This window comes from Stylophora pistillata, chromosome 1, assembly GCF_964205215.1.
Source record: "Stylophora pistillata chromosome 1, jaStyPist1.2, whole genome shotgun sequence".
NCBI lineage: Eukaryota > Metazoa > Cnidaria > Anthozoa > Scleractinia > Pocilloporidae > Stylophora > Stylophora pistillata.
The window spans coordinates 19563380-19590234 of NC_142519.1; the positions used below are offsets into that span (position 1 = coordinate 19563380).

At 39.2% G+C, this 26855-nt stretch overlaps 5 protein-coding genes and 1 pseudogene across 8 annotated transcripts; 3 read left to right on the plus strand and 3 right to left on the minus strand.

Annotated features, from left to right (window-relative positions):
• On the plus strand, window positions 1–25148 carry LOC111337564 (uncharacterized). Of its 4 annotated transcripts, XM_088742622.1 has the most exons (6): window positions 18303–18518; window positions 20521–20725; window positions 22945–23106; window positions 23652–23814; window positions 24130–24168; window positions 24837–25148. In XM_088742622.1, the coding sequence occupies exons 3-6, from the start codon at window positions 22957–22959 to the stop codon at window positions 25064–25066; spliced, it is 582 nt and encodes a 193-aa protein (XP_088598748.1). In that variant the 5' UTR covers window positions 18303–18518; window positions 20521–20725; window positions 22945–22956; the 3' UTR covers window positions 25067–25148. The 4 variants fall into 4 exon arrangements, with proteins under 4 accessions (XP_088598739.1, XP_088598748.1, XP_088598752.1 ...); XM_088742613.1 differs by lacking the exons at window positions 18303–18518; window positions 20521–20725 and adding an exon at window positions 1–97; XM_088742626.1 differs by lacking the exon at window positions 20521–20725.
• Window positions 2593–4798, minus strand: LOC148741572 (uncharacterized). The gene is made up of 3 exons (XM_088742603.1): window positions 4212–4798; window positions 3509–3689; window positions 2593–2816 (listed from the first exon to the last, which is right to left on the minus strand). The coding sequence occupies exons 1-3, from the start codon at window positions 4592–4594 to the stop codon at window positions 2703–2705; spliced, it is 678 nt and encodes a 225-aa protein (XP_088598729.1). The 5' UTR covers window positions 4595–4798; the 3' UTR covers window positions 2593–2702.
• On the minus strand, window positions 5947–8320 carry LOC148741573 (uncharacterized; annotated as a pseudogene).
• LOC148741574 (uncharacterized) lies at window positions 10492–12011 on the plus strand. The gene is given in 2 exon segments (XM_088734253.1): window positions 10492–11466; window positions 11469–12011. Coding segments are annotated over 2 exon segments (1326 nt in total). The 5' UTR covers window positions 10492–10683.
• Window positions 12682–14229, plus strand: LOC148741575 (uncharacterized). Its single transcript, XM_088734310.1, has one exon. The coding sequence runs from the start codon at window positions 12991–12993 to the stop codon at window positions 14227–14229; it is 1239 nt and encodes a 412-aa protein (XP_088590436.1). The 5' UTR covers window positions 12682–12990.
• Window positions 15029–17275, minus strand: LOC148741576 (octopamine receptor beta-1R-like). The gene is made up of 2 exons (XM_088742562.1): window positions 16379–17275; window positions 15029–16192 (listed from the first exon to the last, which is right to left on the minus strand). The coding sequence occupies exons 1-2, from the start codon at window positions 16533–16535 to the stop codon at window positions 15570–15572; spliced, it is 780 nt and encodes a 259-aa protein (XP_088598688.1). The 5' UTR covers window positions 16536–17275; the 3' UTR covers window positions 15029–15569.
• Window positions 25149–26855: the final 1707 nt, after the last annotated feature.

Below are 26855 nucleotides of genomic sequence, written 5' to 3' on the forward strand. Positions count from 1 at the left end.
CGAAAATAAGTATTTTCTGATCGCTACCAGGGTTCTTCAAATCCCAGATGGTCTGAACTCATGTGGAAGGATAAGCTCGGAACAATTCTTGAAAAAAGTAGGTGTCTTTTACCCAAAATCTTATAAACTTTGGCATTGAGGTTGATCAAGCTAGTTAGTTAAGACTTTACTTAGCTTACTATTCCTTGGTATTCGTTTCAAACTATTTGCTAAATTCGAACGTGTGTCATACCAAAACGATTCTGCAAGGTCCAGCTGTAAAAGCCGACGTTTCGAGCATTAGCCCTTCGTTGGAGCGAATAGAGGAATTGTGGGTTGTGTGTGCTTTTGAAGGCAGAAAAAGGAGCTACAGGATTGGTGGGAACATGGCAACGAGAAAAACACGAATAAATTAGTGGAATGAAAAGCGTTCGTTGATACCTGTGGGATTTAGACTGCCGGTTTGAAAGATGAGCTTTTGTTCAAGAGTTTTCTGGCTTTCTGTGCTACCTAAGTGTAAGGAAAGACCGCAGATTGCCATGTGTTGCTTAGAATGATTAGGTAAAAGCAACGTAATAGCAACGGTGGCCAATTTACCATTTCAACTTTGTTGATATATTCAGATAATAAACTCAACCTGTTTTAATTAAATAATTGCAGTTCCTGAAGTTCAAATTTTGGATGTGTCAATTTTTTTTCATTCGATCTATCATATTTGATACTGGTTATAATAGAATTAACGTAAAATCTTCTAGGGATAAGAGCAAGACATTAAAGTCCCTTTTTTGCTCCTTGCAAACAAGATCGTTCTGAGAAAGGGTGTGGACAAAACGTGGCCTACCCTGTGGCCTACTCTATGGCCTACCGGTGGTCAGATCTTCAAAAGGATAGCATTGCTGGAAACCTTTCAACGTTTTCCTGAGTACTATCATACCAACGACTTTCTTCTGCTGTTTTGGGGGCCACATTCCTATCAAAATTTCTTAACCTTCTGATAGAATAACGAAATCGAGGAACAGAAGCCGGTTAAACGCAACTTTTGGGCAAACATCATCATATCAGCTATCCTTTCAAATTAGTGCAATACTGGCCCTTTCTTTGGAAAAAGCAAGTAAAGTTTGCGAAATGTTTACGACGGCGATGCGTGCGTGTCCCGGGGTGCTCGTTGCAAATTTAATACTCTACAGCACTTAAGAGGCACTTAAAAAATTGGCCTGGCACGTTATGTTTGCTTTTTCTTTCCCGTATATGCTCTCCGATATAACGCCGTTCCTGATTACATTTTTACACTAGCACTCCACTATATGTCACCAACTGACCGCCATTTTGCATATCCTCTGCGACGCAATTTTCCCTTTCGTAAACGACCGTTGCCATTTTGAAACGGTCGTTGCCATTTCCGAGAACAGTCGTTTCCATTCATTACAAAATGGCAACGACTGTTTCGACAAATGACAACGACCGTTTCAAAATGGCAAAATTGACCGTTTCAAATGGCAACGGCCGTTTACGAAAGGAATTACGCCTTTGCGACCACGTAATATATTGGCCCCTCCTCTCCCTTCCCCATTAACCTACCGGTATAGTTGAGTGCTGTGATATTTGCAGTGTTTCGTTCCCTCGGACGTTGAAAATCGTGTTAGCGACCTCTTAGTATACCCTTTTGTAGGCCAGCGTATTCGTTCGACTCTTACTGATTTTATTTTTATGTTCTTAAAAATCTGCCTACCTGTAGGCCATACGTTAGGCCATAGGTTAGGCCACAGGGTAGGCCATAGGGTAGGCCACAGGGTAGGCCATGGCCTAGGCCACGTTTTATCCACACCCTCTGACAGAACTTCATTCGCTCTCAGTAATGAAACTAGGATACATAGGGTCCACTCTGCAGCGGCAACTGACTCTAATATGTTCATTGTCAAGATTTAGAAACTTACCTTACAGATACGCACGCTGAATCAGCACCTTGGGAGTACTGAAGATAAGTGCAATCATTGGTGTCGATAAGGATACACCACTGTCTCTCCCACTTTTCAAATATTGGCATACTCGATTGGCATAGTCACATCGAAAAACTAACGAAAAAGATCGCCTCTGGTATCGGGGCCCTAAAGCGAACACCTGATCCCAGCATCAACCTTACATCTCATCTACCAAGCTTTAGTAAAACCTCACTTTGATTACTGTGACATTGTTTGGGGTAGCTGTGGGAAAACGCTACGAGACAAACTGCAGAAATTGCAGAATAGAGCAGCCCGTGTGTTGACATTCTCTAACTATGATGCTGATGCAACTGAGCTACTCGAGTTTTTAGGGTGGAAAAATCTTGCACGCCAGCAGGAAATCCATAAAGCCACCATGATGTTTAGATGTCTGCACGGGCTAGCTCCAAGGTATCTATATTCAAAGTTTACGTGGCGTGACTCTGCTTATGACCTCAGGGACTCTGAAAATAAGCTTAATGTTCCACTACCGCGCACTAATTATTATAGAAAAAGCTTTAGCTACAATGGCGCCACATTATGGAACAGTTTACCACGCGATATAAGGAACACAGAGTCTCTGGGGTTATTTAAACGTAAGATCAATGACATTTTTAAAGTCTAACGCACGGCATTCACGGAAAACAGCTTTAGTGTTATAGTATGTAGTTTTAATTTTAAATATCTTAGCGTATGTGATATGTATTTTTATAGGCTGATGAATTGATCGTGTCTAAATAAAGATTACAATACAATACAATACAAAGAGCGCATTACTGCATTCGGCTTTGCTGCGGGTAATGTCCAGGTGAATACAGTAACCATTCCATTTGGTTTTGGTTTTAAGTTTTGTGGTACCTGAAAAAAGAAAATAATATACATACTTTTGAGATAAAACATGTGAAAAACATTTAATGTAAAGTAATGTGCCTAGCGAGTTTCGTAAGGATTTTCGTATGTTCCCAGGCGCTCACTATTTTTACGAGCTCCGTAGACTTAAAGGCGAGGAAAATCTAGAGCGATGAGCAAAATGTACCACATGCTACACCATAGAATAAGGGATGAATTATTCTATCATTATTTCAAACCAGTACTTTGGCTATTAGTTCTCGTAATAAAACCCTAAGCCTTTTTGCAGTATTGCATCGATCGCCTAGGGCGTGGGCGAAAGACGAAAACGACTGGCACAAAACCACGTTATAATGATCAACAAAATGGCCAATGAAACGGCTCGTTGCTTACAAAAGCGAATTCTAAAGAAACGGGGGCAAAAATTGATCCTTTTATTTCTTAGTTCGTGGGGGAGGAAGATTGCGTGACGAGCCCAAAGAAAGTCTGCGTAGAAGGCTATTGCAACGCGAGCTTTGGTAAAAGTGACTGAAACTATTTAATTATATATGATACATTTAAAGGAAACAAATTTCTATTGCATTAAAAAATCCAACCCAAATTATGGCTTTTTTAAGTTAAGAGCAAAAAGAAAAAAGAAAAGAAAAGCTAACAGCCGATACCCACCCCTCCTTTATTTGCACATTTTATCATCCACCTACCTTAGCGAGGACGTTCCAGAGAAATTTCTGGCGTTCCTTGGTCATTAGGGACAAATGTTTTCTTTGGTTTCCCTCCATGTGTTCTTCCTTGTTTTTCCTTCGTATTGCCTTTTCGCAACCTTTCATAGGGCAGATACACACTCTTTCTCCACAATCAATCGAATGAGATGGTATTAAACTCCTTTTGAAATAAAAAGAAACCTTGTCAAAAATGACATGCAGTATTAATCATCTCACATCCTTATGCCGTGTTTTGCTTCTTACTGGTACAGCTTGTAACACCAGGCTGTTTGAGAGCTGAATGATTAATACGTTACATAACCTCTAAGCATTCAGGTTACTCGGAAACATCGGATGATATGATTCCATCGTAAGCGCATTTAAGGATAATTTTTAACAGGATAGGTTACTCTTTGGATCATCATAATTTAAAGTATACTTAAGCGTGGTGAAGGGAACTATATGAAATTAGGCAAAACAATAACGATATCATGATTAAATAAAGAAATCAGCTAAGATATTCTCTTTATATGTTTGCTCCTGAGGTACGTAAAGGAATTATAGAAATCAAAAGATACCCATAATTAGAATTTGCCCTTCTGATGCCACAAGGTGATAAAAAAAAAGTTGGTATCACGTTGCAAGTTTTGCGAAAAGACAAGGCTTAACTCACGTATCTTCCAAAAGTCCTATTTGAAATTACCTCGTGATATTTTGTCCACATTTAAGTGGGCAAGGCACCTCTGTAACACTACAAGTTAGATCTCCGTGTTTCTTTTTATCTTTTCTTTTGAAGCTGATGCCACATTTGCAGAGGACTTCCACCATTGGACACGTCGCTTTGTGTGCGTCTAGTTGTTTCCTTTTCATGCTTTCTTGGCATTCCTGACAATTTAATTCTAACTCCGGACACCGTTCTAGGTGATCTTTGGCCCGGTTTAGCGCAATATTCTCTCCGCAGCACTTGCACTGCCCATGGACCATCCCAAGCATGGTATTCGCGAGGCGGTTTGAGCAGAACGCCGTCACAGGCTGATGGCACATCTCGCATGTGCTGGATTGCCCTTGGCTTGTTTTCTTAAACATATCCACGCAGAAACCACAAAAGGAATGGCCACACGGTGTTGCTAGTTCTGCGTCTAGAATGGGATTCTTGCTGTAAAAGAGAAGGCGAAGTAAGGTCAGGAAAATAGCTCCAGGCTGGCATGTTATTCCGAAAATGGCGTGAACTGTATTATCCACTCAAGACACAAGTTAAATATTTATAGCAAATGGTAATAACTTCAACTTACCAAACATTACACAGGTATTCATTCAGCTGGGATAGAATCGCTGAATGCGATGTAGTAAAAAACGAACGAGAGTGACTCATGTTTGGTAAGTTTAAAATGGCTTGTCGTTTCTCTTCGCTCGGAGGCTCTCTCTCTTTCTCTCTCTCTAGCTTTTGTTAGGAGTGTGAAGGAATAAACCGCCTACGTGGTAGAATATCCAAATTCACAGGAAACAACTTCCCTTCAACAACCAATAGGAAAGTAAACCACAGTGACTCTCGACAAGCACTCGCGCACTTTGATAACAGGTATATTAAAGTTGTATTTCCACACCTTATTCAATGACAAAAAGTGTTCATGGGACAATGATTATTTTAAGAGATACTTCCTGGTACTGCACTTATAAATGGGAAGATTGCATTTTGTTTAGATAAACATTTTCCACAGGCTGAGATCTCCAATGTCTGCATATTTTCAACATTTAAGTTGTTTTAAAAAATCATGTCGAATAAGTCATTCAAGAATACGTAGAGCACGTCTGCAGATTTCGAATTATACCTTGCTTAATTTTGGAATGACATTAATTCTTGAGTTATTGTCGATTTCATTACGACAATACTACTTTTCAAGTTTGACAAGTGCTTCGCTTCGTTGTATAAAGTTCTGTTTCTACTGAAATCAAAATTGCTTATCTAAAATTGTGATAACCACCGACAGTTTTTGCGGTTATGTGTGGCTGGATTAGAAGGAAGGGGGGGGGGGTTGTTTAAATAAGTTGTGAGAACCAATATTAATGGTCAGAAAAGAATGAATGGATAAAATCAACTATTAACTAAGGGAGTGCGAACCTTTATTGTTTGGATGAGCAAACCTATCGAAATCAGTTTTGCTTTGAATAAACGATTCCTTTCTCTAGAACCTTTACAGTGTATAAAAGTAGAGATTATTAGGGCCACCATTACCTATCGACGAAAAGGACTTTTCATTTCATTTGATGGGCATAGTTGTTCGCATCTTGTTGATACTGAAATCAAAATTATGTAAAAATCGCCAACAGTATTTCCTTTGTGTGGGTGGAGTCACAGAAAATAGGCTATTATTTAAATAAGTTGTGAAAACCTATCTATTATCACAAAAGAAATGAATGGATGAAATAAACCATTAATTAAGCAAGTGCGAGCCTTTATTTGTAGAGTATCATTGAGCTTACCCATCCGTTTTGCTTTCAACGAATGACTCCTTACTTTGTGTCACATTGGCAATAATCATTACCTTCTGGTTATGTCAGTTTATTAAGTCGCGAGATTCACTTTATTTCAACTATTCATTTAGAGGCGATGTGCGAGAAAAAAAAAAGCGAAAAATTAAGCCGAAAGTGTCGGTAATGAAATTGTTCACAATTCCAAGATTGCTTAGCCTCGCTGAGCAAAAGATATAAAGGAAATTTCCCCTTGCTGTGTTGCAAGTTTAGGAAAAGTGATGGTTTTTCCGCCTTGTTTTGGCCTTATCAAAGCCCGAACACTTCGTTTTGGGGTGAATAAAACAAACACTTTTCAAGAGGCATACTGGAGTTTTCATGGAGTTGCTATTATTTATAAGGGATAGTACGTTGGTACTATTGCCAGAACATTTTCGAAAACGGCTTCCAGCCCGCGCCAATCTCGCCACATGTGTTCGTCAAGGAAATCCTGGATGTCCCTTTGGCGGATTCCTTTCTCCCTCTTTACGTAGTACTTGACGCGCGCCCACGCCGACTCTGCCTCTTGTGTATGTACGCCAGTAACGGGATCAACGAATTTGTTCTGATGGACAACTATTCTGTGCATGGTCACGGTAGGAACGTACAGATGAAGGTTCCTGTACGCAGCCCAGTCGTCAGTGTGCACTTCTGACCCAGGCAGGAGGACCCTTTGAAGAATATTGGACAATGTTCGGCGGTCTCTTCTCCTTACAACTTGAAAGTAGCCGCGACAAGGACTGTGTTCCGTAGAAATCACGCCAAACACCCACACTTCATCGCTGGCCCTGCGACCTCTTTGATACTATAACGATTAAATTTTTTAAAACGGAGATTTACATTGGCATTCATGCTTGTCAAAATAACGATTAACTTTGATTTGATGCGTGCGAAATCAAGCACCCTCTTGGCATATGAACCCTCCTTCTTACCAGATTTAATGGCGGGCGTTAGGCGTTTTTGTACTATGGGCATGGTAGCCAGAAAAACGGACAATTCTTCAACCTGGCTGTGCTCGCGAGCACATGTATGACTTGCAGCAAGAAAAAATGCTTGCGGATCAAACCCTATTAATATTTCGTGGTAAAATAATTTTTCCGTACGGAGAGTTGGATGTGTCTGATACTTGGCGGCAAATCTGAAGACTACTCTGATTTTGGGATGTTCTAAGCTAGTAGAGGGGGGCGTATTACAGGGGGGCAATCTTAAAAGGGGGCGTAACCTCTGTCAAACCATAAGCAAATAAATAAATGAGACTTGGCGAGCCCGGAAATTGATAGATTTCCTTTAAAAGTTGTCAAGAAGTTGCTACAAAACTAAGTTTTCAAACAGAAGCCTCTGTTTGAAATGAAAATGACAGTGCACTTACTCACCTTCGATTTGTGCTTGAATTAACTTTCGTCACACTTGACCACGTACACACGCCCGCCAAATGGGGTGACTGGTCTATCTTCTATATCTCTCTAACAAATGAAGCGGAGCGTGGCAAACACGCGTCCGACGGTGTTTTTCGTAAATCCAACCATGGAAGAAACTCTAGAGCGCAACTCGCGCTGACTCCACAGATAGATCACAATTAGGAGTTTTTTCAGGGCAATCCGGGGAAACTCGGCGAAAAAACTGCCTTCTCTCAGAGACTTTTTGCCTCTACAGCCTTTGCATCTCCTTATAAGAAAAATATTTAATAATTATAGACAAGGATCGATTGTTAGTCATTTTGCTTAAATTTGGAAAAGGGAAAGCAGTGGTCTAACTCGTGAAGAATTCCGATTTATGATGATCACTTATTTCAATGCTAAACTAACTAGTAGTATGTCAGTGATAGAAAGTAAATATTAAAAAAAGTTTAGTATTGGTACTGTCTATTCTTACCACACATATCCATCTACGTGGTCTGGTGGATTTCTCTCTTCTAATTCCATTCCTCTATTGCATGGCACGCATCTCAGAGGACTAGCTATCAAGTTCTGCCGCTGTAGCCAAGTTATTACATAGAGGACTGGACCATCAGTAAGCCTGTTAATGTCCATGAGATTCATCTTGATGCTCTTCGGATGCTTGATTTGCCGGATTTTACTACTTATCTTGTGACTGCTAAGAAACCGCTACCGCTGCGAAAACGAGAGGCGGAACTGCGGTCCCTTGTTCTGTCGTTCTTTGAAATAATATTTTCGCACTTTGTTTGTGGCCTTTTCACAATAACCATAGAAATTCTCATGCCCTCATTAGTCGAGAGTCATTTTCAATCTTCGCCACGAAGGCTAAACCCTTTCTCTCGTGAAAGAAATGCACAGTTCTGAAATATGGACAATGACGAGTGTCCGAGTTCCAAGATTGGCATGCACGGAGAAAATTTTTAAGAGGAACTTGTCGAAGTGAAAGAAGTACGTGGCGAAAGAAAATCTTCAGAAAAAAAGTGCCGGTTCTCGGTTCGCAAGGAGGATAGAGGGCGAGCTTGTGAAAATACTTAGAGACGCCGAAGTGAAGGGCACAAAAATAAAAATGAAGTGGGTGATAATAAAATTCAGGGTAAAAGATTCTATCAATTCACTACTTAACACGAGGTAGTGATTCTCATCGCCTCTTTGGTTACACTGTCAACAACACACACGTGAAAAAAGCAACGATCGATCATTTCACGTGCGGGTGATTTTTGGAAAACCTTGGCGCATGAACTGTACCTAAGAGATAATAATCTATTTCTACATAGATTGTGCTCAAAATACTGCGCTATCTACTGCGAAGATCGTGCATCATACGTATCTAATACCGAAGTTCAAAATATATGAACTTCATATATTTCATTGTATCTGATTTATCACTTTCACGGGTTTATTACGAATCAACTTAACGGCCTGCTCCCAGTTGGCTTGTTAGCTCAATTGGTAGAGCGCTGCACTAGTATCGCAGAGGTCAGTGGTTCGAATCCCGTACAGGCCTGATTTTTTTTTCAGGTCTGATTTTCGCTATTGCTTAAATAGCGCTATCTACTGCGAGGATCGTGCATCATACGTATCTAATACCGCAGTTCAAAATATATGGACTTCATATATTTCATTGTATCTAAAGAAAACCCACTCGGTCTTTTGTCGAATTCAACTCTCAATTCTTTGCGAGTGTAAGCAGAGAGCCCAATTTTTTTTGGCATTCTTTTTTTATTTCCTCTCTGAGAGTTGCAGTCTCTTCCTCATCTTTCTCTGAAGAATTTCGCGAATTATTTTTTCTGATTTCTTTTTTCAAAGAATAATATTAATCAATTTCGCTCAGTATCAAAGCGAATTCGGCATCTGTTATCGAAGAGTCTTTCATGGCCTTTGACACGAGTCTGCTGATTGTTCGTTGCTTCGCTTCATCAAGAGAGACGGTTTTTTCATGTTTTTCAGTCTTTTTCACGAGAGATTTGTTCGCGAGAGTCGTCGCAGCAGACGCTAAAGCAAGCAAACCCGCAATGCTTGTCAAAGGCACAGAAATTATAATTCCCACACTGCTCAAAGCACCTGCGAAACCACCTATCGACAAAAGAGCTGCCGTGATGGATGTGACTGACGATGTTATGCGGCACACAGGTTTTACTCTCTTGTATTTTTTTGCGACTTTCTGGTGATGTGAAATCTCATTTTCAATTTCCTTCTGGCAATCACAAATCTTTTTCAACCTTAAATCAGAGCCTGAATTTGGGAGAGAAGGATACAGCGGTGGTGCACTTGGTAAAATATTTTCAGCAGACATTTTTAAGAATTAGATTATTTCAAACTCAAATCTCATTGGCATTCCACTAAAATCAATTATTTGTCATTTTCATCAGTCACAGAAATCTTCATTGATGTGATGTCATTCCTTTGAGATATTTTTCGCGGTGATGGGGTCTCAGAAAAATAGTTTACCCTCTCAAAGGGTTCTCCTGCAATGTCAAAACACGCAAGAACTTGTGAAGGCTTTCCATTGAATAAATTTTCATTCTCATCCAAAAGATCACAGCGGACAAGATAGTTGTTAAATGATGAAAAAGTTTTGACAAAATTGATTTTTTGCAAACGCCGTTTAATTCCAAGAAGATCAGCCAGATCATTATCAAGAAGAATCCTTTTGTTTTGAGGATTTTTAATTTCCAAACTTGCCCTTGCGGCATTCAGTCGTACTTTGACTCCTTCGTTTTTCAATCTATCCTCAAGAGCTTCGCCAAGGCTTTTCAGTGAATAATTTCCTTCAGGAATTGTCTTTACAGATGAATTGTCCTGAGCATCAAATATAGATATTTCTCCAGAGCGACTCAAGTTGTGCCATGAGTTGTGAAGAGAACAGCTCACCAGCCTGATATGCTCAACGCTTCGCTCAACAAGATTCAAAAGAGGTTCTTTGAGGAGAACTTGAAATCATTTGAAACTTCAATAATTGTCAACAAAACCATTTTGATTTAAAAAAACAAATTAAAATGTTCATTGCGTGCGGGTTAAGATCAGATGAAGCAAAAAAGAATTGCTGAGAAAAAAAGAACAAAAGCCTGGAATGATTTCCAAGCACAATATCCGAATGCAGATTTGAGCAAGTTCAAAGTGCAGGTAACATTCTTTAGCAAAAAGGAGGGAAAAACAGAAGTTTACTTAAATCGAGCTGATGGTGTTCAAATTAGCGTCTCAGGATCAATCAGAAAAGACTGGGATGATGAAATGAAGCGTGCGCTTGGAATAGCAGGGTTTCCCATTGAGCTCACTTTGAATCCTTCTGCAATTAAGGAGGTTCCAGCAGTTCCATTTCACGAAACTTCGACAAGTCACCTTAATGAAGAGATAAAGATATTTGTCACCCCAAATCAATATTTCGAAGCAAAATTCAGAGAAATATTCACAAGAATGAAAATTCAGCACAGCTCAGACGCAGAATCAAAGAGATGGCTTGCTGGGCCAAATATGAGCTACTGGCCTCAACAACTCAACTTTGCTGTGTGGTGCGCTACTTCAGGCTGTGGAATCTCTCGTGAACTACTTGACATGGTTCCAGAACAGATCAAGTCGTTTCTGCAGTTTCACATTTATTTCACAATCAGAAGAATTCTCTTTGAGATGGGTGGAATACAGAGTGGATCGGCTCTCCCGGGCGACACAACTTTCAGTCAGATGAAAAATAACTACGATCAGCCGTCGTTCAAAAGATTGTGTTCAGAATTTGGAATTTCGTCAAGCACAGACTTCCGCTTTGAAGAAGGAGGCAATCACGGTCTCGGATCTGTTTTCATTTATGTCACAAATACTGGACCTATGGTAACTGCAATCCCATATCCTGGTGACAACAAGTTCAGCGATGAAGGTAGAAAAGCTGAAAAAGGCAATCTGATATATTTCATAAGGAATGACAATGTTAAAGTTGAAAAACAGTTTGAGTTTTTCATGGCAGATAAGTCAGAAGGCTTGGCGCAAGCCGGGATGGCGAGATTGAATCAGTCGATTGAGGCATTTAATTTGTTTATTGTATTCTTGGTTCGCAAGTCAATGTAAGATCATCCATCTTGGGTTTATCAGGAAGTGCGAAAGAGGCACAGAGTGAGTTCCTTGTTTTAGTTGAGGATGCGATCAGAATGACAGACATCTCAAGGAGCGTGCAGAGGTTTCAGCTCGCGATTGATGAGACGAAAGTCAGACTTGATCTTGCAATCTCACCAGGTAATTGGCTCATGCCTTCAAATCTTCTTTTGAACACACAGAGCACAGTTGGGTATAATAACAAGCTGAAGAAGGCAAGCTCTGACATAAAGTTTGGGGTCAATAAATCAGTGAATTTGGATATGAAATCAGTCGGAGTTAAGCATATGAATGGGGGCTCATCAACAATCAAGAGACCTACTTCTCAAAAGACTTCAACTGAGGTTCAGTCTGAGGCTACGAAGACAAGCGTGAGCAAGATCGACAGCGGGAGCGATACAAATCATGATAAAATTAAGGTTGGATTGATTTCAGTTGGATTGGTCTCTGCCTTCCTGATTCATCGCCTTTTGTTTTGAAATCGCTCAACCACGAATATGGCAACACCCATTATCAGAGCCCAAGCATTTTGTCCGAGAAAGCTGATCACTGAGCCAGCGGCTCTGAAAACGAAGCCGACTATTGAACCAATGAGACCTGGTAAAATTCCAGCGATCTTTTTTCCAAGAGTCTTCAGCCCGTTCCCCACCACTTTTCCAACAGTCTTCAAGCCTTTTGTTTTGTGCTCACAATCACTCCAATCGTTGTTCCAACTGCCAAAACAACATCAGAGACTGTAAAACCATACTTTTTGAAGATGTTTCTCACTCTCTCACGGAGCGATAATCTTTCTTCTATTCTCTCTCTTTCATTCTCAAGTGCGTCAATCTGCTCTTAATTTTCTGCTATTCTTTCTCTTGATCGTTCTCTTATAGCAGGGTTTTCATTCTCACATCAGCAATATCTCGATCATCTTGAATTGACTGTTGTAGCTTCTCAATTTCTTCGTCCTTCTGTGCAATCAAAACCTCTCGCTCTGGGCCAAGTGATTTTTTAATTTCTTTTGAGAGACTTGGATTTAACCTCTGCTCATTTGTGCCTCTTTCTTCAATAAACAAAGGATATGTCTTCTTGCCTTGACCAAACATCTTCACTTACAACCTTCCTTTCTTGCTCTAAGAAACCTCAAGTTCTGAAGTTTCTGCCTCAGGAAAAATTGTAGTAAGTGATTCCCATGCATTCTCATTTGAAGTTAAAACTCGCGAACCAAAAATATCACCTTCAATAAAAGATGTCTCAGAAGTTTTTGAGCCCTTTTCTTGCTCTCTGTTCATTGTCGTCATTGGAATTTCTTCGCCTGAGGGCCCTGGAGTTGAATTCTTGTCTGGTTGAAAAGGTGTTGTTGTGTCTCCTTCATCATCATCATCATCATCATCATCATCATCATCATCATTATGTTCTAACAGAGGATCAGTATCTCCAAAATCTGCCATTTTTTTAAATATCTTTTATTAAAAAATGGAAGTCAGTGAAAGAATTGGCCCGAGTTTGGAAAAAAAGATGTCAAACGCTCTCAAGGCAGACCGTGTGATTCACAGAGTAACATTCAACCCGAATAGTGCTTTCCCTGGTGAAGTCCTCAGAGTTCCAGTTCCAAAACTTGATAATGGGGTAGTACTTGTGCCTGGATCGCTTGCACTCGTCTTCAACTTGGAAGTCGCTGGGCATGCAAACAATTTCCTCGTGAACAATGTAGCAAGAGCTCTTGTCGATCGACTGACTTGGAAGTTTTCAGGAGAAATTGTGCAAGACACTGATGGTTATGATTTATTCAAGCTTTGGGAGGACCTCTTCTTGACTGAGAATGAGAGGGCAAACATGTTCAGAGAAGGTATTCAGTCTAAAAATCTTTCGAAAATCAGATGTAGCGCTGGAGATAAGAAGACTTCGGGCGTTGATAAAGAAAATAAGCTCAATGAAGTTTATGGGAAAATGTACAGGATTTCATTGAATCATGATATTTTGAAAGATCATGGTGCCTTTTTTCCGAAAGCTCTTTCTGATGAGCTTCTCTTCGAGCTCAGGCTTGCACCTACTGGTAGTGTTGTGAAGGGATCCGACCCAACAAAACTTTATTATAAATTGACTGACATCCAGCTTGAGTATGAAGTCATTCACAGCCAAAAACTCGCTGATGAAGCTCTTTCAAACTACAAAAATGGAAAGAGATTCATGTACGAGCATATCACTCATCTCAAGACAATCTCAATAGATAAAGGTTCCGACTCAATCATCAATGAGAACATCAATGTTCCTAGGAGGTCTATGAAGGGGCTTCTTCTTCTCTTTTATGAGACATACACAGCAGGAACAAGAAATAATGAAAAGACGTTTAATCCCAACATCACTGATGTTAAGCTGACTGTTGATGGTATTCCAAATAAGATTTACAGCCAAGGAATGCAGGCAAGAGATATGTGGGAAGAAGTCTTTAGAAGATTTGGGAAGGAGAACAGCGCGATGAATGCAACAGACTTTTATGCTGGAGACAGGTTTGGTCTCTTTATCGGTCTTAGAAGCATGAGAGACAATGATCTTCATGGTTCAGGATTGAGATTGGTGAATACAAAAGATGGAGTTCATCTTGCAATTAACAGGAAAGGATCGGGTTCAGGAAATGTTAAATGTCATATCTTCATTCTTTCTGATGCTCAGCTCAACATCGTCAACAGAGAGCTTGAAAGTGTGACCTATTAGTAACGCGATCATGAGTTTTTTCTGAGATATTGTCATTAGTTTTTTCTGATGGTTCAAACGAATTTTGAGATTGTCTTGAGAATCAATGTAATCTCAAAATTCTTCAATTTTTCTTTGATTTTTGAAAGAAGATAATGCGCCAATCATTTTGCCTTAAAATCATCGTTATTTTTTTAAATGAGATAAAAACTTAAAAAAATCAGTTTTCAAACTGCCCTGTTTTTCAGGCAATTTTAAAAATGTGCCAGAAACGCACTGAATCAAATCTCAAAATTATTCAATTTTGCTTTGATTTTTGAAAGAAAAAAATGCGCCAAACATTTTGCCTCAAAATCATCGTCTTTCATTTTTAAATGAGATAAAAAATTAAAATCATTTTTCAAAATGTCCTTCAAAACACGATTAAATTGCCTTCTTTTTGAGGCAATTGAATTTTTTCCAAAACTGCCCTGTTTTTCAGGGAATTTTGAAAAAAATGTGCCAGAAACCCACTGAATCAAATCTCAAAATTCTTCAATTTTTCTTTGATTTTTTTGAAAGAAACTGCGCCAGTCATTTCGCCTCAAAAACATCGTTGTTTTTTTTAAATGAGATAAAAAATGAAAACAATCATTTTTCAAAACTGCCCTGTTTTTCAGAGTATTTTGAAAATGTGCCAGAAACCCCCTTTTCCTACTACTGTTTTGAATCTCTTGTTTTGATCTAACTTAACCCCCCCCTCCCCCCACAGTAGTTACCTTTAGAGAAACACGGAGCGAGAATTCTCTTAAACCGATTATCACAACAAGAACAAACGGAATCTTTATACGACACGTTTTACTTCTTTATAAGGGTTGGGGTGTTGAATGATGAGGCTAACAGTTCCGTATCTCGAGTCATCATATGGCAAGTAAGCAACACATTAATCTATTAACTGAATATCTGCCGCTGGTTTTATACCGTTATACCTTATACTTTTTCAGTTTCCTCGCTCGAATAAAATTAATTAAACATAAAAATGAAACGCTGTCAACATATGGTTGCTTGAGAGACTTACGAATTATGTATCCACCGAGTTGTGTTAAGTTAATTTTTCCAACATAAGCTACACAACAAATAATTCAAAGAACGTGCAAAAAAATGGATTAAGTCATTAATAGGGGATTTAATTGTTCATGCCCATGGCGGTCTTGTAACGGGCTGTTTGAGTAGTCGTATCAAGTAAGCATTTTTGCTGGTTTGGGATCAATTAGTGAAAGCCAAACCAGAAAATGACAAATTTTCTTCACCCACATACTGAAGTTATATAATTGCGGCATTCTGTCCTGTTTGATGAATTCCAAGCGTTATATTCACAGTTCTCATAGGTCGGTTTCTTTGTCATGTTTTTCATTTTCAAGGTTCTTTGTTATCACAGAAACATCAACAACACATGTTGATCCCTGTGTCTGAGTTGATGTAGGAGTTCGTTTAGGAAATTTTCTCTTGATAATGCCCCGGAAGTCGGGTTTAAAGAATGAATAGACTATTGGATTAACCGCAGAGCCCAATGCGACAGTAAACAAAGAGAAGTCCAAGAGCCAAACCGGCGATAACATGTCCACAGTGGCTTTGTCAGTGATGGCAGATATAACACTGGTTAAGTATAACACTGGCGTCCAACTTAACAAGAAGGAAATAGATATCAGTGCAAAGATCTTGGCAACTTTTGCTTCTGAAGCCATGGTGTCGTTAGAGTTTTTCTTCGATTTAGTTTTGTTGTCCCCTTTTCCTCGCCAGCTGCCGATACTGCTGTCTCGTCGTAAGCGCCTGACAATAAGCTTAGCTTGCTGAAATATCTGGTAGTACGCCATGCACACAAACAAATACGGCACAACAACGCCCATACCTTGCATCATGAACATGTAGATTGTGTGAGCCATACTTGGTTCTGACCTCCAAATGAGAGGAATAATTGACACAAACAAAGGAAGAATCCACGAACCTACAATGAATTTGACGAAATGTCTCCTCATGACTGCATAGTAAATGAAAGGTTTCTTTATAGCCAGGTATCTGTCTAAAGTCACTAAACAAACATTGGCAACCCCTGTGAGCAAAATTGCGCATACGACGTATCCCGTGGCAGGGAGCGCTCGAAAAGCGATGTACAAAGGCAAAAGGAGCGCACCTGTGAGAATGTCTGACACTGCGAGGGACACAACGAATCCATTAGTGTAGGTCCTTAACTTGGGGTGTAAATACACCAAGAGGCACACACAGCTGTTAGTAACCACGACCAGCAAAGACAGACAGCCCAATGGGATGGCAATCTCACTTGGTTGCATTAGCGATATACGTTTCAACTTATTGCGAAATTAAAATTCAGTTTAAGACTTCAAGCGCTGTCTGCTTTTGATTGCTGGTTGACTGACGCAGCGAAAATTGATCCTGTTCTGTTATTGACACAGATGACCGGTTGTAATATGCAAAACTGCGAGACTTAGAGGTATTTATGTATCGCACCTAATCCACTGTTTAAAGGCGGAATTCAATGACAGGTCGGTTGACAAATTGGATATTTCTCTGTCTCTCTTTTGACGGTAGGTTCGCGTGACATAAAAATATCATCTTTGCACTTGGAGGTTGGACGTAAAATAGCGTGATCGACGAGTAAAAGAGTGTAATGAACCGGAAATCCATTTTTCCTCATCAAGTGTCCTTGCTGAGTGGCTGAGTACCACGGCATTGAAAAGTGCCATTTGATGTAACTCGCACCAAAACCACTTACCTCTCATTCATGGAGCGATGAGTTGGATTGTCTGCATATTACTTTAAAGAAACTCTAATATCAATTATTAGTAAATAACCTCATTTTATACTTATATTTCGAAATAAAGGGGATATCCGATTTACACGTCCTGTAAAAAAAGGTTTTCATCGAGTAAAGAGAGCATTCTTTTCGGTAATGCTAATGGTATGCGATGTGAAGGCTGTTATTTTCCCATTTTACTGGGGTATTGCCTTGCAGAAGGTTGATAATAACGGATTTTATTCAAAGTTTGCAACTCAAGAGAAATTGGTAGAAAGCTGAATAAAGGAAACGCGATAGAGAGCCTTTTCATTAATACCTAATACCACGATCAGCTTTTTTATGTGTAGTGTTTATATGTTTTCATAACAGCCTTGAACTGGCCTGGCTTTCTTTGCCCAACAAAGGGGGTCCAAGTTTGGAGTGCCTCCCTCCGATATAGGGGTCAAGTTCAGGATATGATATACAATTTCATAAAAAAACACACTCTCATTGCTCTTTTATGATTGGCAGACCATGGCTGCTGAGTTCCATGATCCTGGACGGAAGCTGTAATTCCATGGTAATTGCTGCTAATTGCCACGAATCGACAAAATTATTGGACATGTCTCTTAAATGAAGCAATTGGAAATGCTAGAGGTAAAATTTGTGGTATGAGGTTACGGTGCTTTGAAGAATTCAAAGTATTCATTTCCAATTGACCCGAAGAATGAAATGATCCTCTCGCAGTTTAGCAATAGATAGTTGGGTCCAGAGGATAATTGGCTTTCCTTATGATAATAAAGATCTAATAAGTATTACGTTTCAAATGCACGCATAAATACCACACTTCTGTAAGAAGGAAAACCAAATGAAAAATACATCTGCGCTTACTAAACACAAACATTAAACGTTTAGCCGCGGGAATCTTAAAGAAATGAGACCAAATATTTCATTTCTACTTAATTCGTACAACCAGTCCACTCAAAGTCTTATCATAGTACGGCTTATTAGATGTAATCTAATAGAGATAATGATTTAATGCTTACATTTTTAAGACAACGGATTATTTTGTTTTGTTTGTTTTCATTTGTTTTTCCGAGTCAACTTTCTAATGAGTTTAAATCGACAATACTAAAAAGAAATCGGAGAAAGAATATAAAGACAAAAACCTGAAAAGTCGAGTAAGGAAAATCTCGATTTTCTTTTTTTTTCGTCCCGATATCTATGTACTTAAGGTGTTTGGAAAATAAATAATATGTAATTTGTATGCGATTTGATGCGGGGGGTATGATAGAAAAAGGAAATGCTGTGGAGTCGTGGGGAGAAGTTAAGGTTGCTGAGTTGGTCAGTAGTGAAAAGTGCAGAGCGCCTTGATACCGTTAAATCCTTATTCTTCTCCGCACGACCTTTGTCCAGTATTCTGTTAATTTCATCGAACAAGATCAAGAATGGATACACTCCACCCCTTGTCTTTTATGAAGTGTGTACTTGGTCGTGAGAAAAACACAAAGAAGCGTTGTACATGCCTTGAACAACGGTAAGGAAAATATTTCTGAAAAAAATTTACCTCTTTCTTGACGAACCTCTTAAATATTTATGGAAGACTGAGAAATGTTCAGACCTGAAAACTATAACGGGAGTTTTCTTTACAATTTTCTTTTCCTTAATTCTTGAAAGTCTAATTAGGATGTTCCTCTTGGGCCGAACATTCCCATTTATAACTTCATTACAATTCCCATTTATAACTTCATTACAGGGAGTACCCGGCCCATCTGTGAAAACAAAACCCTGCAAATTCTTGTTGAATGAATTAACACATCTATTTGCATGCTATAAAACATTTAGTTCACGTTCAATGAGTTATCTCTTCAAGGCTAAATAGATAACTGATAAATAGCGGCGGTACAATAAGGGGATAATCTCTTTATCACTGTGAAAGTTATAAGATCAAATGAGATTTAATCACAGACGTGTTTAGAAGGTAGAAAATGTATCTATGTTTCTTGACGGATGACTAATCTGTGTACCCGCTACGTGGGATACTCGAGAAGAGAAACATTTAGTCTCAGAAATTCTATAATAGGGTAATGGTATATTGCATGAAAACCCTGCATATTATGATTTTCCAATTCTTTCGTGCTTGAATGAGAACTGTTTGAAAAATGAAGATTTAGCGCCAGAGTGGTTCCACTGTGATAAAAAGGTTGCTTGGGTCGTGCACTTTGGTCCCCGAGTTCTCACTCATTGAACGATCTGTTCCAGTCACGACAAATTAGAAAACGACGTAAAGAACATTTCTTACTTTTCGTAACTCATACCAATTTTCCGTTTGGACAAAAAAATTGATCGCTGTAAAAAACGTAATGAACTGCAGAGACAGACATTTTGCAAGAAAGAAACGTGCTCTAACAGTTTAAAAGCTCCCAAACTAATTTCCGCTAAGCCACTCAAACACACTAAAACAAGATAACAAATTGAATATTTTCACATAGCATAAAGTGGACGATGTGACTTAAGACACGTATGCTCTGTCCTCACAAGTGATGCAGCATAGTTTTCCAAGTGGATTGAGCGGCCTAATAAACAAAAAGAAGTAAAAAGAAATCCAATAAAATCAAAAAGTACATTAAAAAAATAGCTGAGTGAACAAATAAATAGTTGGATGAATAGGCACCCCTTAATGCCAATTGAAAACATGAGTAGACCAAAATATTAAATAAAGCTGTCTTGTTTTCACATTTGCTCCTCAGTGAGGCACGACGAGCATTGACAATGGCGTCTTCACGAATCGCGTGTTAAGCAATTATCGAATGAGGTTGAGCATGATATCATGAATTATCAATGCCGAACTCTGATCTATCTGCCGAAGACGATGGCTGAGTCAGATAACACAGACCCAGAATTTGATAATTTATGATATCAAGCGAAATGGAATTCAATAATTGTTTTATTTTACACTTTTTAAAATAATCTGCAAAAGAAGACACTTCTCTGAGTTCAGCAAAAGTTTGAGAACACTACACTGACGAGGGGCTTAGAGACTAGGCAGACTTTGAACTCGACATGATAACCCAGTACCTTATTATGTCAACTTTACAGGCGCTATTGCATATTGACTGTATGCTCTCGACCAATCATGTAATGTATAATGATACCATTTATTGCGCACTAGGAGTGACAAAATTCAAGTGACTCGCCCTGAAATGGAACTGAAAAACTTGCTCCCTGATAGTTATCGGCTTAGTTTAGTTTATTGAGATTTGCCCCTGAAAAATACAATTTACAAGTAAATACATGAACAGAGACACGCAATAAATAAACGAAAATATAATGGCAGGAGAAAAATACAGGGCGAGCCCCAATTGACATTTGTCCCCTTACAAAATACAAAGAATAGAAAAATATAGGTTACATATGCGCTTATGTACTTTGTCTATAGAATAAAATAATTTGCCGACCAACTGCTACACTTAGTTAGGGCGGAGTATAAAGCGCGAGCTTTTCTGTATTAACCCCTTACTGTTGGTTACTGTTGACAGCAGTGCAAATTTGCAGCTTGTGGATGTATTTAGTAGCAAACGTCACTGTTACAAGACTCACCTCCCTGCAAATATCTCCCTCGAGGCCATCGAGCTGATAATTATCTCCTCACTGTTGATTACTTGGCAACTTTTGGGTGTGTTTAGAGTAAACTTCACTTTTGTAGGCGGCCGCCACAAGCTTGCAAACTCCACTTAGGGTCAGGTAAATATATATGTAAACATTTCTATGACAACCTCTTACGATTCGAAATGATTCATATTTCGATTGTCGAAGCAAAGTCTTTGTTTCCTTTTACTTTTTCTTCCAAAGGCGTTAAAAAAAAAATAACGAAACTTTTAATTTTTATACGGCTCTAGAGGTGAACTAAGCTTTAGAACTGGAATTGACCGGCTCTAGCAGCTTGTCAAGCGGATAGATAATGAGAAACAAGGAAAGTATAAAATTGGAGATGTTTATTCCTATGGCATCAGATTATCCTGAAAAGGCAACAAAGAAACACATGGATACAAGTTGAGAAAGTTAAGACTTACGTCCTGGGCGCGAGGGGACATGACTGGTTAACTTAGAAGATGTGTTTGACTTTCTTACACTTCAAAGGCGCCGTCTCAGAAAGCGCTGGAGAAATAAATATCCCAGTACCAACAACAGGTCCAATAAAACCGTCATCAAGTAAAATATAATAGCAAGGAATAATAAAAGCGATATAATTACAGTTTAAAACCGAAAATTTGATTGATAGGAATTTAATGAGGAAGAAAAACAACCTTTCAAACTACATGACACCAACAAAACGTGTTATTATCGATAATGACAAACATCGGTGCTTTTATGTTTCTATTAATTCATTGAAAGTTGAATCGATTGTGAGGAATAGATACATCATGCTGGTTTATGGGTGAAAAAAAAACCGCCAAAAAAAAACAGAAAAACAAATAAAAAGTGTTTAACGGTCACAAATTAGAAAAAAGAAGGATAGTTCTAAAACTTGACATGTATATTCAGCACCAAAGCTGATTCATTACAAGCCAAATTCATTTACTTTTCACACGTCAATGTGTACACAAAAAAAGGAAATTAATTTGATCGTATGAAAATAAGTATTTTCTGATCGCTACCAGGGTTCTTCAAATCCCAGATGGTCTGAACTCATGTGGAAGGATAAGCTCGGAACAATTCTTGAAAACAGTAGGTGTCTTTTTCCCAAAATCATATAAACTTTGGCATTGAGGTTGATCAAGCTAGTTAGTTAAGACTTTACTTAGCTTACTATTCCTTCGTATTCGTTTCAAACTATTTGCTAAATTCGAACGTGTGTCATACCAAAACGATTCTGCAAGGTCCAGCTGTATATATTTTTCTATGTTTGATGTGTTAACAAAAAACAAGAATGATATTGATTCGAAATTTTCGTGGAAAGAAAGTATTTCTTGTGGTCTTTAATCCCAGACGCTCACTAAAATGGAGGGGATATCCGATTTTCAAAAGTAGATATGTCTCGTAGCCATTAACTACCTCTGTGCTATAGTGGTAATGACCAAAATCATATGAACGGTGGCGCCAAGCGTGGGAAGACTAGCTGATTAAATGAACTGCTTCGTCTGTAGTTTTTGTATCTGTACCAATGTGAAGCTAAATTTTTCAAGCTCGACCTTTAGACACCGTTTCAGCCCTTATCATTTCCTCCGTTCTATGTTTTCAAGTTGTACCTCTGTGAACTGAACTAAATAAATCCTTTTTGGTCTCTTTCGAATGAGACACAAGAATTGGCCGGTGGAAAGGAAGGTGAAAAAATGTCGCAGATGTCTCTACTTGCGACGAATTGTCGATATTTTGCAAGTATGCACCGAAAACTTCAATGTTCCTCTACGGCCTATCGCTTTAACTGCTATTTAGGGCTGTATCTCCGCAAACAAAGCCAATTTTAAAAGAAGGTTTATGGAAAATAAAAATAATCCAAGTGCTCGTTAGTGATCTGAACCTTAAACCTCCCCGACTACCTGTCGAATGTTTATTCATTGTTAGGCGTGTAAGTCGGCTGAGAAAATGCTCATGGAGGGTTTCAATGTGGTGATGAGTTTTCTAGCTAATAGTTACAATGTTCGCCATTTTAAGGCTGACGGTTAATTTCCTTCCGTTGAGGTTTAAAGGAAAACTTTTATGGCTAAATTATTTTACGAGTAACGGTTAAAATGTGTCAGTTTGTACAGCTAACTACTAAATTTTTTCGCCGTTTTACGGCTAACGGTTAACCTCATTGAGACCCCCCCTCATGAAATCCGAACGAATCATGCTCACGCACCGGCGTTCTTTGTGGATGGCGGCTGGGCCGAGACTTACAACGTTGGAATGGCTGTGACTCAGATGGTGCCTAATTCAATAACTGTTTCTTATATCTTTTTCGTTCTTCTTCATCTTTTCAGCTTCAAATCAAAATGAAGCGGTTGCTTTGCCTGGCTATTCTTTTTTATTTGACTTTATTTTCTGATGCATGTGAAAGAGAACTTGTGGGAAAATGCATAAAATCCTATGTGGCGCTGTTGGACAAGGCGCCGGATGAAGGCTCTCACTGTACGCGCTTAGAGGTAACGTGATGGAAGAGTAAGTTTGCAATATACAAGGATGTACAAAACGCTGCAAATGTGTTATCTTACTTTAATTATTTGCTGTCCACAGAAATCAAAAAACATTTTAAACGTAAGTTTTTCTTCAAAGGTTCTATACATTTTTATTAATGCAATTGGTATAAATACAGTTACATCTCATTGGTCCTGATGAGCTGAAACTGAACTCAAAAAGAGCTTTGAGAAAAATGACTTCTCTCCTTTGAAAAAAAGGGTTGAACTAGCGTGTTTTGAGTAATTTGGCAGTTCACAGGGACACAGCAATCAAGATCGAGTGTAAGATACCCATGCAGACATAAGCTTTCATCTCCAAGGTTATAATCGTATCCTTACACTAGTTGATGATATTAGGACCACTGATGAAATCAACTACAATGAACCTTGTCAAATATGAGACATGAAGATATAGACTTCATGAAAATTTACTTTCCCAAACCGGCAGACGAAACTGATCATGTCCAGATTACGATGTTATTACTGTTATGCATGCCATTTTATTACGACAGATGGTGTTTGGCTGCTTTTGGTCAAAGAGTGGCTGCAAGGGTGAAAACATAAGACGGTGGAGAGGATGGGTATTAATGGTTGCAACGCTGGAGAAGTTTCTTGGCACGTGCCCGAGGGACGATCAGCAGCTGCAAAAGTTCTACGAACGCCTTCCTGCTGACTGTAAGAACATTTGTGTAGTTTTGGTTGTGGCACGAAGAAAGAGTTGCTGTGATATTCCCCTCCCTTTATTTACCCACTTTTCTACATTCTACATCCTTGCTGATAACTCGAAATGAGGTTCAACACCGTATCGTGCCTGCAACGGTTTTTCTTAATTTCTGACCGTCGACGTAGCCTGCGTTTCATAATGCCGAGTAATGATCATCCTTATGTGAATTTTTTTGTTTATTTCTTCGTCTCACAAATCTTCTAATTAAATGTATGTGATCCAGCGATTTGTGTAACTACATCACTTTTCTTGCCTCAATAATGCAGCCAAACCTAGACGTATCTATGAGCGGTTAAAGACGAAACGTAAGTGGCTAATAGTAATTAGAATAACGTTGTAAAAAATCAGTTCGATTGATATCTAAAACTAGTCTTTCCTTAAGAAGTGAAAGTCAGCTTATAAATATAGCTTTACCTCTCTATTACCCTATCTCTTAATCCACACTTAAATGAAAAATAATCGTTTTTGAGTTATGAAACCCAGTTCGCTTGATGGTTATAACAGCACAATACATTTTCTCTCGAGGGAGGAAACTACAAAGATGAGGCGTTCAAGGAAATAAGACACTCGATGTACTGAATAGCGTGCAGAGAGAGATTTAAAGGGGGATCTTTCATCACTGGAAAACTAAATGAGAGACGTTCATTATCGTTCTGGTGCTCACCGGCTAAATATCTTAACTCTACAACCTAATAAATGCTAATCTCTTGGCCTGCGTAAATAGCAAAGGCTAATTACCTTAAGAAAATATTATCCCAAAAATCCTCGCCTTAACACGGCACTTGCCGTAAGAAATTGGAACCATGCGATGGAAAGGCCCTGGAGCACCATTTCCCTGAAAAAATTCGAACTATAACAATAGGCAAAGTTAAAACTGTCTAACTTGTTACTGGTTCATCTTTTTTTCACGCCTGAAGGATTCATTTATTTCCCCCTTTGATCCATGTTCATTTTCACCAATATTATCTTCTAGCTATAACTGCCGAGGACAAGCAGTGCGCAACACAAATCCACAACTCGTGCAAGAAGCAATTCGTCGAGTTGGTCCGGAAGAATCATCGCATATGTGATGATGGTGGCTTCTGGCTGAAATGCTATGAGGAAAGCGGTTGTAACGAGGAGTCAGCGATTGTCCGCTATGCAAAGTTCGTTGCAGAGTTGGCGCCAAAACTAGTCAGCGACTGTAAGCGGTCTGATCTGTGAAACCATTCGGGGTCAAAATATTCGTATAACCAGTTGCAAAAGAATACTCTTGTTCCCCTAAATATTAAAAGTGAAAACTTCACCGTGGATTGTATTTTTTGTTATTATTATTTATGTCTACTTTACATTGGGCTAGGTCAGTTTGAAGCCTACTACTCGTGAAATTTCCTCCCCAGTCCCTTTAAGAGCGGTCTGTTACGACGTTCGCACATTACGTTTGAACAGCTTACTCGTCATTTGTGTATGACCTTATTCAGTCGGCTGTTAGAATTAGATTGTTTTAAATGGCATAGTCTCTCGCTCAGTTGTTCGTCACAGTCGCCAGATTTACCGTTAATCGGAGAAAAACGCTAGTGGGTGATACAAGAAACGCCATCGAGGAAAACCAAAAACACTTTAGGAGTTTTCACCAACATGTTATTGATTTCCTCGGTATTAGTGACTTGGTTTCTGAATGTGAGCCTCATTTGCACTCAAGCTCAGTGTTACTGGTGGTAAACTTACTGTTCAAAAGGGAAAATTCAAAATTACAATGAAAAAAGAAAAACTAGCAGCAACTCGACTTGGAGTTAGCTTAACTGTTATGTGGAGATGGAGACGGAGGGAGAGAGTTAAACGGTGAGACATGTTCTCAAATATTGGCTTTTGGTAATATTTTATTGAATCAGAACTATTTGTGAATAAAACTAAGAGCTCACAGTATGAATACGAGAAGGTGCTTGCATGGCGTTTATTTTCGTGCCAGAACCTTTGCAGTCGTTGGCAGACATTTGGGACCTTAAGTAGTCAGGACGGCAACGCCAAGGAAGACTTCGATTAAAAAATGAATTTCTACTCTTGGTTAGAATTTCAAAAATGGCTACATGAGCTTACTGTCTCATACGGCGCCACAGCTCAACTTCAGCATGACGTATAAAAGTAGCGTTGAGTTCCAAATGGAAATTAAAATAATTTGCCGTCGCGGTTTCGGTTCGCAGACGACGCAAATTTTGGCGATTTCACGTTGCTGTTCTGCATAGGACGGCTAAGAAATGTACAAAGTTTCAAAATGCACGCTGAGCTATTGTTCTACCAATTAGTTCTCTTGTTTTTCCACGTCCTCGTTGCCGTCGCTGTCGTGGTTGCTTAAGGTCCCTATTAGGGACTTTAGCAAACCACGACTTACAGTTTATTTCCTTTCACTTAAAGTCCCTATTGCTTGCCGGCTGGAAACGCGGGAGCTACGCCACTCGTGTGGCACTACTCGCAGGGTAGAATCAACAAAGTCGAAAGTATTTTGACGATAGGTTTTTCTCTCTTACTGGATTCTTGTGGAGAACGCAACAGCAGCGATTTCCTGGAACGAGGATATCTGCTTTAAGAGAACTTGTTACGGACGTCAAGGATTAGACAGCGTTTGGTTCCACAGTACCTTTATTTCATTCCTGCCGACAACCTACATGGCCTTTAGGATACTTAACTTCGTAATGGCAGATGCATTTCCTTAAGTATCAACGGGTGGAAGGTCCTATTACTAACCGCCTCCCGGTTAGCTCGATGGATAGAGTGCTGGACTGTTGTGCGGGAGGTCGAGGGTTCGAACCCCGGCCGGACCAACACACAGGGTTTTAAAATAATTGAGAAGAATTTGCTGCCTTTCTATAACATCAAGAAATGGTTAGATATTCTGGTCTTCTCGGATAGGGACGAATAAATGGAGGTCCCGTCTCCTGCAGGGTTGGGGTAGGAGACGTTAATTTCCCACACATGAGATTACTGTGTGATGGATGTCCACCCCTAGGATAGGATG

Excerpts from the sequence above, each read along its gene's own strand:
- LOC148741572 (XM_088742603.1), bottom strand. The coding sequence starts at position 4,594 with ATGTTTAAGAAAACAAGCCAAGGGCAATCCAGCACATGCGAGATGTGC. Across the intron at positions 3,690-4,211 it reads TGTGGACAAAATATCACGAG|GAGTTTAATACCATCTCATT; the intron begins GTAATTTCAAAT and ends TTATTTCAAAAG. Across the intron at positions 2,817-3,508 it reads TCTGGAACGTCCTCGCTAAG|GTACCACAAAACTTAAAACC; the intron begins GTAGGTGGATGA and ends TTCTTTTTTCAG.
- LOC148741575 (XM_088734310.1), top strand. The coding sequence starts at position 12,991 with ATGGAAGTCAGTGAAAGAATTGGCCCGAGTTTGGAAAAAAAGATGTCA.
- LOC148741576 (XM_088742562.1), bottom strand. The coding sequence starts at position 16,535 with ATGCAACCAAGTGAGATTGCCATCCCATTGGGCTGTCTGTCTTTGCTG. Across the intron at positions 16,193-16,378 it reads AGTGTCAGACATTCTCACAG|GTTCGTGGATTCTTCCTTTG; the intron begins GTGCGCTCCTTT and ends AATTCATTGTAG.
- LOC111337564 (XM_088742613.1), top strand. The coding sequence starts at position 22,957 with ATGAAGCGGTTGCTTTGCCTGGCTATTCTTTTTTATTTGACTTTATTT. Across the intron at positions 23,815-24,129 it reads CGAACGCCTTCCTGCTGACT|CCAAACCTAGACGTATCTAT; the intron begins GTAAGAACATTT and ends TCAATAATGCAG. Across the intron at positions 24,169-24,836 it reads TGAGCGGTTAAAGACGAAAC|CTATAACTGCCGAGGACAAG; the intron begins GTAAGTGGCTAA and ends ATTATCTTCTAG.